Source organism: Peromyscus eremicus, chromosome 7, assembly GCF_949786415.1.
Source record: "Peromyscus eremicus chromosome 7, PerEre_H2_v1, whole genome shotgun sequence".
Taxonomy (NCBI): Eukaryota; Metazoa; Chordata; class Mammalia; order Rodentia; family Cricetidae; genus Peromyscus; species Peromyscus eremicus.
Window position 1 is genome coordinate 33,278,092 of NC_081422.1, and position 10,527 is coordinate 33,288,618.

A 10,527-nucleotide genomic window follows, 5' to 3' on the forward strand; every position below is an offset into this window, starting at 1 on the left:
GTTACTTCCCCCTATACTACTCCCAGACTAGGACAGGCATGTCTCATTGATGACTATAACCTGCTTCATTCTTGTTAACTGCAACCCTCTCAAGACAGTGAAGAGAAAGACATCATGAGTTCTGATAGCAGGGAAGGCTCCAGATAACAAAGGTGAGCAGTAAATGATCTTTGCCTTGACAAATCCCTATGGGTTATTTCACTTTGCTCTTTACTGCCCTAGTTCCTAGTAGAGTCTAGGAAAACCAGGGGAAATAATGTTCAGAGACATTCAAGTTCTATATGCATTTCCTGTAGATATATGGAAATAAAGTGGGTATGGATGAGAGAAAAGGAAACAGGACTTTCTGAGGAACAAAAAAGATCAATTGTATGTCAGTGCTGTGTGTTCACTAAACCCCCAAATTATTAAGCAGTAACTCCAGTTGTGCCTCTGGAATCAAAAAATGGATTACTTGTTAATGTCATTTTCTACTCCCATTATTACAGATGCAACCAATGAAGCAAATGGCTAGAGAAAGTAACTCTTCAGTGACTGAGTTCATTCTTATGGGATTAACAGTTCAACCAGAGCTCCAGCTGCCACTGTTTGCTTTCTTCTTGTTAAACTACACAGCCACTGTTCTGGGAAATCTGAGCTTAGTGAATCTCATTTGCCTAAACTCACACCTTCACACTCCCATGTACTTTTTCATCTTCAATCTGTCCTGTATTGATTTCTGTTATTCATTTGTTTGTACTCCCAAAATGCTGATGAGTTTTGTTTTGGAGAAGAACACCATCTCCTTTACAGGATGCATGACTCAGCTGTTTTTCTTCTGCTTTTTTGTCAATTCGGAGTGTTATGTGCTGACAGCCATGGCCTATGATCGCTATGTGGCCATCTGTCAGCCCCTCCAGTACACAACTGTCATGTCCCCTAAGATCTGTGGTCTGCTGATGTTTGGTTCTTACTTGATGGGTTTTGCGGGGGCCATGGTTCACACAGGGTTTATGATCAGGCTCAGCTTTTGTGATTCTAACATCATCAACCACTACATGTGTGACATCTTCCCTCTCCTCCAGCTCTCCTGCAGCAGCACCTATGTCAATGAGCTTGTGAGTTCTGCTGTTGTTGGAACAATTATCATTTTATCTAGTCTCATTATCTTAGTCTCATATGCTATGATCCTTTTTAATATCATTCATATGTCATCAGGTAAAGGTTGGTCCAAAGCCTTGGGCACCTGTGGGTCTCACATTGTAACAGTTAGTCTCTTCTATGGATCTGGGCTGCTTGCTTATGTCAAGCCTTCATCTGCTGAGACTGTGGGCCAGGGAAAATTTTTCTCGGTGTTTTACACTCTTGTGGTCCCCATGCTGAATCCTCTCATTTACAGTCTCCGGAACAAAGATGTCAAACTTGCTGTGAAGAAAACCATGAAGAGAATCACAGCTGAATGAACAGTGATGGTTCCTTATCCCTGCCCCACTGCTTTGATATGTCCCTCTCTCTTCTTTGTCTTTCTCATTACATTTCTCCTGTTTTCTTCTCATCTCTCTAGAGTCTGGAGATTTCTACTGTAATCCCTCATCCTGCCGCTATGAGATGTTACTCTGGTGTCTTATTTTTTTCCATTTGAGTTGTTTTCAACTTTACTATGGCTCCAAGATGTTGGTCATTGCCTGTATCAGATCAAGATTCTGTTCTTTTGTCTTTCTGTTCCTAAAGATAATAATACCTATGGCTTTTTGTTGTTTGCCTTCTCTTCAAGGAAATTCATTAAGTGTATTTTTTATGTTCTACTTCTTTCTTTCTTCCATTTCTGAGACAATTTTGGTTTTCTTTGCATGTTTGCTTCCTGAGACAACAGGGAGTTTCATTAACTAAATTTAGATGAGATAAGGAAGGACAAAGATGTAGATATAACATAGTTGTCAAATTTCAAGATTTTCTGAGGTCCTTCAGAGAGGTTTTCTTATGTCAGACTTCTAGTCTCATATCTATAATGAAATTCTGTACTATTTTTAAATAGCATTTGATTCTTAGAAGTCTCTGAGGATATAATCAGCCTCATCCCTCTAGTCAACCCCCACAATACATAGACAATCTAATATTAAGTTTTGAATAGAACTGAAATTGTTACTGTCTTTCTATGGTACATGGATTGATTTATGATTTTTTTAAAGTGACATATTCACATTCCTGGATACAGAACATACAGAACATAGGACTATTTTTTCCTTCTATTGTATATATATGATGGATGCAGTTTTGTAAAATCAATCTGCTTCCTATAAAAACAAAACCACAGCTGGATTTAAGGTTTAGGGATAAAGTGCACTCCTGGTTTTGTTTGAGTTTGACTCTCAGGGACAAAAATAATGTATAAATCAATACTGTTATTTTTATATGTATCTATTATCTGGATAAGGAAATAGTTTATATGACTTTTTTTTTTTTTTTTTTTTTTTTTGGTTTTTCGAGACAGGGTTTCTCTGTGTAGCTTTGCGCCTTTTCTGGGACTCACTTGGTAGCCCAGGCTGGCCTCGAACTCACAGAGATCCGCCTGCCTCTGCCTCCAGAGTGCTGGGATTAAAGGCGTGAGCCACCACCGCCCGGCTTTATATGACTTTTTAAGTCCACACAGTATATGAATCAGACACTAGATTCACACCCATTGTGGATTTGATGAAGAAATGCAAGGGTAGGTAATTGTGGAAAAAAAAAGACTTTCTAGAGAGTTGTTTCATAGTGATTTCAGATGTTGGAATTCTCTCAGAAAATAGACTCAGCCATGATGCCATAATGCAAAGATTTGAGATCCAACTATAAAATACACAAATTCCTACAGAAACCTTACATTAAAGCAGTGCAGGTATGGGAGACAAAGTAATAAATATTTTCATCTTTTTATGATTGGTGATCATTTTTTTAGGATGTTGAGACTGAGAAGCTTTAGTAAGCTTTTCGGATGAGTCATGTTCACTTTGTTAAATATATATTTCAGGAGCCTGTTATATGTCACATATTCATTTGTAGAGAGAAATGACTTAGGCAGAGCACAGAAAAAATAGTTAATTGTATTGTACAGCATTTATGTGTGTGTGTGTGTGTGTGTGTGTGTGTGTGTGTGTGTGTGCATCCACAGGACCCAAAACAGTTCAGAACAGAGAGTCCTCCATCTACATCTTTTGACTTTTTCTGAGGACACAAGGATAAACTTCCAACTATTCTACTTAGGATACCAACAACAGACCAAAGAAATGATTGAACACAAGTCAATTCTGGTGAAACTATGAGTAGGTTCGGGTTGCTCACAGGGTCTGACAGGATTATGGGAGACTCAGGTGTAGCTGCATCACTGATAAGCCCTAGCCATTATGGTTAATGACTCACTCAAGTCTCATCATTGATAAACACTCAGTTCTACACAGAGGCTTTTGTTTTTTCAGGAACTGTTTACTGGTAACATATTCTTGAGGCAGTGCTTTGTGAATATTGTGTGTGTACTGAATATCAGGAGCCTTACCCTTTCCACCAGGAGTGTTTCTGCTTGAGGCAATTGTATAAAAAACAGTGGTTATGTCTTCCTTGGATCTTTAAGGTGTGATTCTTTTATTTATGTAGATCATGATACTTGAAAAGTTCTAAAATATTTGTTTGGATATATAGGCTGAAAATTCTTATTCCAGTTAAATCTTTCAATCAATCTGAATAAAATTATTGGTACTAGAATTAAGCATTAATATTTATGTTTGTATAATTATCAAGTTTGCTTAAAGTTGACTTTTCACGGATATTCTATATTTTTGTTTTTTGCTATATTCTTTGCTGCACATGAATAATCAAACTTGTGAAAAATGGTTTGAAATCTACTCATATATATGTATTTTAGTAGACATGCAATGTTTCTTAAGGATACAGGGTCTGGTGTGAAACGCAAACCTAAAGTAAGTGTACTTAGATAAAGATTAAGTGTTGAGTCATAAGTTCAAGATGCAAAGCATCACTGAGTATTTTTCTGTAGACAGCAGCTTAGACTGGAGGAGAACAAGTCAGAACATAGCCTGGCTCAGTTTTATAAATCAAATAGGCATTTTTATTTATTTATTTATTCCATCTTCATATGTGTGTGGTGTTCATATGAATGTGTGCATATACAGTGTGCATGTGCATGTGGTTGTTATCAGGAGTTTTTCTCCATCACTATCCACTTAGTCATTGAGTTAGGAGCTTTCAATTGATTGCAAAGCTCACCAATATAGCTAGTGTAGATAGTCAGCCTGCTCCAAGGGTTCCTTGTCTCTCATCTGAGTGTGGCAATTACAGGCAGATTGAGGTAGCTACCTGTGGATATTATTATGTGGATTCTCAGATTTGATCTCTAATCCTCCATCTTACATGGTAAGTGCTTTATCCATTGAGCCATCACCTCAGAGTAATGGGCTTATTTAAAAGTTTAATTGCTTTTGTTGATGTAGGAAAATGAAATGATTTAATATTTAAATTAAATTCATATTTAATAATATTTATTACTAAAATTATTAGGTATAAACATAGTTTTAAAAAATTAACATAGTAAGTCAAACCTGGTATTAACTTATTAAAATCATATTAAGTCATTTTGGGGTAAAAGCTTAATAACTTTGAATGACAAAGAATAGGCACTGTCAACATAAATGGCCATATCTCTGGATTGAACTGGCAAAGAAACCATGAAGTGAAAACTCTCAGAAGTTTAGTGTATTGCTGCTCATGGAATGGTGTCTGTTTTACCATCTACTTCAATATGTCACTCAAATGAATTTAAATGCTACTGAATTCTTCACTTGATGTGCCCTCAACATCAACTTCTCTGTGGATAAATCTGGGATACTTCTTTCTGCAGTTCTCACCCCTTCTCTTTCATGAATAGACATCAGCACAGAATTTCAAAACTATCACATGCATCTCCAATGAAGAAATTAACCCTAGATCAGTTGGATACGATGACATAGTTGGAATTTAAGCTCATTACCCTGGCAGATGGCAGCCTAGAAAGGGCTCTGGTGAGGTCAAAACTTAGCTGGTCTCTCTTACAAGCAAATCATGGCTTTGTCAGGAATAAGAATGAAATAACATGGCACTTCTTGCTTCAGTATAACAGCTGAAGCAGGGTCCTTCTATAGCTGGACAGCAGTCAAAGACAGAGGGGATAAAACACAGTGAGGTTGCTGGTAGAATCTGTTCTTCTAGGTGGCAGAGCAGGTGCTCACATTAGGCACTGCCCCTGTGGTGGAGGAAGGCAGGCTAAGAAACCCCTACTACTACCTTGAATGAATTCATGGTAGATGTGCTTCAGTATAGTTCAGCCACATGACGTTTTTTGTTTACATGGCTCAACATCTACTGATCCTAAAGGGTTCATCCAAAAGAGATAAATGAAAGGATTCCACGCAAGTACAACTTGCTGAAGCAATAGATTCATTTGGGTCACTTAAAGAACATGGGAAAACTAAAGGCAGCCTTGTCACTGTAAACCTACCCAACATGAATGGTGATTCGCCAAAGCTGCTTCTCTAGTGCTCCCATCCAAATTTCAGGCAAGTCTTACCAAAGAGTCCCCCTTCTTTGAGAAACTATTTATGACTTATATCATCTTAGGAGGGGACTTGTAAGTTCTGTGATCTCCGCTGAGTCTTAGGACACTCCTCTCTTGAGGAAGGAATGTTTCAATTCAGAAGAAATAAGTACAGAAAAATTGAAATATTCTTCTTAGCACACAGATAGAACATGCTTGTTCTAATTGTAGCCTTGATCTCAGGGTGATGGACTCTTCTTTCCTGTCACTGAAAGTAACATTTCTGCAGACATGTTGCATGATACTAGTGGTCCCACCAGGTCACAACTGAGTCAATGGTCTGTGAAACTTAGCTGTTGCCATGACTGGGCCCATTTTTGTATAACATCTGCATCTTCTAAGCTGCAGCAGAGGCAGAGTTTTTTTAAAAATTAATATATATATATATATATATATATATAATTACATTATTGCGCTCTTTCCCCCCTTTTCCATCTTCCCCCTAATTTTCAATTCTTTCTTAAATTCATGGCCTCTTTTGATTTTACATACAAGTGCGCTCTCTCTCTCTCTCTCTCTCTCATATGGTTGCTTGTGTGTATGATTTCAGGGAAGATTACTTGGTATTCAATAACCAGTTAGTGAGTTTATCCCTGACGATGACTAATTCTTTCACTGTCAGCATTTCTTGGTCTAAGTGTGGGGCCTAGTGAGATTTCACCCCTTCCACATTAGTATGTCTATTTACATGGTGTTTTTTTTTGTTCAGGTCCCATTTAGGCACAAATATTGTTGGAGTTATCATGGGTGTGTCATTTCTAGGGATACAGTCTCTCAACAGATTTCCTGGTTCTCTGGCTCATAATCTTACTGGTCTTTCTTTCCTGATGTTCCCTGAGTCTTAGGTGCAGGAGTTGTAGTGTAGATTTATAAATTGGGACAGGGAACCAAAGATCAATTGTTTTCTGCATTTTGACCACTTGCAGTTTTCTGTAATAATCTTCATTTGTTGCAAAGGGAAGCTTCATTGATGAATGGTAAAAGCTATGCCTATTTGTGGGTACAAGGATAAATACTTAGAATGCAGTTAAGATTTATGCTGGTTTAGTAAAGTGGTCATAGTAAGTTCTCCTTTAATAGCCATGACCTCACTAGCTTTGGGTATTGGCTGGATTTCCAGAATCAGGCATGATTTTCTTCCTACTGAGTTGACATTAAGTCCATTTAGATACTCCTAGATATGAGGTGTCATTTTTTACCTTTAGGAGTATCTTGCTGTGTTAACCATTGCTGTGGTTATAAGTGACATTGTTGTCTAGGATTATTGCTTATTTCTCTTCCTTGGCAATTCAAATAGCACCTTGTAGTACTATGAAAGCTAGTCCTTAGGGGTAGGCTTACTGGTCAAATCCTAACCTCTTCTTCTAAGTGTTGTGTCTGTACTGTATGGTGTCTTCAGCAATGGTGATTTAATCTCAACTTCTTGGAGGCAACCAAGGACAATAGCAATATCCTATATAGCTCTTGGAGTCTATTGGACTCCCTTTACCAACAAATCAAAATGGGTTTTTTTCATGCTGAATACTGGCATTTTGTTAGTCTCTGACTCTTAGGGAGAGCATTGTCAGCACAAATGGGATACTATATATGTATATGTGTACACACAGGCTTATATAAGAGATATTCTTAATTGGAGGTTCCTTATGTTGAAAACGATATATATTCCCATGTTCATGGTTATTTTTATTCTCAAGTCCCTATTCCTGTCTGATTTGATTATAACTAATAATTATTTTTTAACAAACAATAAATGTGGAACATCTTTTAGCTCACTTGTGCTTGATAGATTATAAAAGCTAGAAATTTAATGTATTCCCCTTTCCACTGTGTTTTCCTTTATTGAAAATAGATTATTTTCTCATACAATATATCCTGTTTACAATTTTCCCTCCCGCTGTTCCTCCCAGGTTCTCCCCACCTCCCTTCCCATCTGGATCTACTCTCTTTCTGTCCCCCATTAGAAAAGAACAGACTTCTAAAAGATAACAACAAAACAAAATGCAATAAAAAAAAAACAAAAAAAACTTTACACGAAGTTAGACAAGGCAAATCAATAGAATGAAAAGTCCTCAAGAAAAGTCACAAGACTCAAAGACTCCTTCCCTTGTTTATGCATTCAGGAATGCAATGAAAACGATAAATTGAAAGTCATAATATGCAGGTAGACCCTGTGCTTGATACTTCAGTCTCTATAAGTTTATATAAGCTTTGCTCAGTTAATTTAGAGGGCCTTGTTCTCCTGGTGTCCTCCATCTCCTATGGCTTTTACATTCTTTCTGCCTCCTCATCCACTAGGTTCCCTAAGCTTGAGGGAAGGGATTTGATGGAGACATCCCATTTAGGACTGAACGTTCCAAGGTCTCTTACTTTCTTTGTGTAATATCTAGCTGTGGGTCTATTTTTTCCTATCTGTTACAAGAGGAATAATGGCTGAATAAGGCACTGATCTATGAGTATAAAAGAATACCATTAGAAGTCATTTGTCTCTTTTTGCTGCTTTTTTCCCAATAGTATTTGATTTTCCCCTAGGTCTCTGGTTCTTGATCAGCAAGCAGTGTTGGGTATGGGTTCCATCTTAGGGAATGGGCCTTAAGTAAAAATCAGACAATGGTTGGTTACTTCCACAAGCTTTGGGCCAATGCTGCTTTAGCATATTTTGCAGGCAGGACTGCATTGTAGATCAAAGGTTTCATGGCAGTGTTGGTGTATGTTTCTCTTTTAGTAGACTTCAAAGTACCTCTAGTACCCAAAACAGTAGAACATAGGGGTGAATGTTCTATATAGGCAATAGCTTGGCCACTCCATATACAATGAGTTGTTTGGGTTTTATCTTCAGTAATGGGGCATTGTTGATAGTTGTGGAGAGAAACCTATTGTTTTGACAAGAGCCTGGGTTGTTTGTGGATATCCATAGGACCACATTGAGCAATAACTCAATTTGATATAACCCAATCCCAGTACTTTTTCCCAGGAGAAACCTCTCTGAACAGAACACCATTGGAGCGGGCAATAAGATCAGTAATTAATTAATGGAATCTCATGAAACTAAAAAGATCTGTAAGGCAAAGAACAACATCTCTTAGACCGAGCAGCAGCTCACAGGATGGGAAAATACTTTTATCAACCCTACACTTGACAGAGGGCTTATATCCAAAATATATAAAGAACTCAAGAAACTAGATATCAAAATGCCAAATACTCCAATTTAAAGATGAGGTACAGACAACATCTCTCAGACAAAGCAGAAGCTCACAGGATGGGAAAATATTTTTATCAACCTTGTACTTGACAGAGGGCTGAAGAACCTCTAAATCAAAGTGCCAAATATTCTAATTAAAAAATGGGGTACAGATCTAAATAGAGAATTCTCAATACAGTAAACTCAAATGGCTGAGAAACAAAGAAATGTTCAACATCCTTAGCCATTAGGAAATTGCAAATCAAAACCACTTTGAGATTTTATCTTATACCTATTAAAATGACAAGAGCAATACCAGTGACAGCTCATGTGGGCAAGAATATGGAATAAATGGAACACTCATTCATTGCTGGTGGGAGTGCAAGCTTGTACAGTCACTACAGAATTCAGTACGGTGGTTTCTCACAAAGTTAGGAATCAATCTACCTCAAGACCTGGCTATATCACACTTGGGCATATACCCAAAGTATCCTGTCACAATGATACTTGCTCAAATATGTTCACTGCTTCTCTATTCATTGTAACCAGAAATTGGAAACAACCTAGACATCCTCAACAGAAGAATGGCTAAATAAAATGTGGCACATTTACACAATGGGATATTACTCAGCTGTTTAAAAAGTGACATCATGATATTTTCAGGTGAATGGATGGAACTTTAAAAATTCACCCTGGGTGAGAAAACGTAGACCCAGAAAGACAAATATGGTATGCATTCACTTGTATGTGGATATTAGTCTTCAAATAAATGATAACCAAGCTACAATATGTAGACTCAGAGAAGGTAGGTATACAATAAAAAAAAACTGGGGGGATACCACATAGATCTCCATGGGAGGGAAAATAGAATATATTTTATAGGTAGACTGGGGACAGGAGGGCTGGAACATCAGGAACAGTGGGTAGGAGAAGCTAATGCAGGGAGAGACAACTAGAGTTGAGGAGCATTTGAGAGGTTGTGTGGAAACCTAGTGCAGTGGAAACTTCCTAAAATATGTGAAGAGAATCCTAATGTCATCTCCAAATGATGGTGGAGATGAAGTTCCAACTTGCCATCTCTTGTCACCAAATGAAGTTTCCAGTATAGGGACTGGGATACATTCTGCCTATTCTTTTAACGTGAGGAATTTGAGACACTTGACTTGAAAATGCTAATGACAATAGACTCAACCATGATACTCCAGTCCCTGTATGGCACTATTACCCCCATACAAGGCCTTGGGACAAAACAAGGACCAAGTACTCTTATGTTTGTCACACAAGAATGGAAAACTTGGATTATCATAAACAGACTATTTTTTTCATCAATTAAAGCAGTAAGTTGTTGACAAATGCCACAGCTTAGAGATAGCTGAAAGGCATTATGTATAGTGAAAAAAACAAAACAAAACAACCATTCAAAAATTAAAAACAAAAAACCACAAAACTGTGAGAGCATTTCCAGAGGTCACATATTGTACAAGTCTATTGATTATCCTCAAGTTAATCATATTGTAGAGATGATGATAAGATCATTAGTTGTCAGAGAATAAGATGATGATGTGAGCACTGAGGTTATATACTTTATATGTGGTTATTGTTTTATATTGGTAGAATAATTTTGTATCCTAATGAGCTTTGTTGGAATATATATGTAGGATTAAATTTCACAAATGTATGTATGCATAGACCCTTGAATGCAAGTGCGCGCACGCACGCACGCACGCACGCAGACACACACACACAC

General features: G+C 37.5%; 1 protein-coding gene across 1 annotated transcript; it reads left to right on the top strand.

The window, feature by feature from the left end:
• The first annotated feature begins 485 nt into the window (after window positions 1-485).
• Window positions 486-7,123, top strand: LOC131914660 (olfactory receptor 143-like). Its single transcript, XM_059267249.1, has 2 exons — window positions 486-1,433; window positions 7,064-7,123. The coding sequence occupies exons 1-2, from the start codon at window positions 489-491 to the stop codon at window positions 7,121-7,123; spliced, it is 1,005 nt and encodes a 334-aa protein (XP_059123232.1). The 5' UTR covers window positions 486-488.
• Window positions 7,124-10,527: the final 3,404 nt, after the last annotated feature.

Excerpts from the sequence above, each read along its gene's own strand:
- LOC131914660 (XM_059267249.1), top strand. The coding sequence starts at position 489 with ATGCAACCAATGAAGCAAATGGCTAGAGAAAGTAACTCTTCAGTGACT. Across the intron at positions 1,434-7,063 it reads AAACCATGAAGAGAATCACA|CTCTTGGAGTCTATTGGACT; the intron begins GCTGAATGAACA and ends TATCCTATATAG.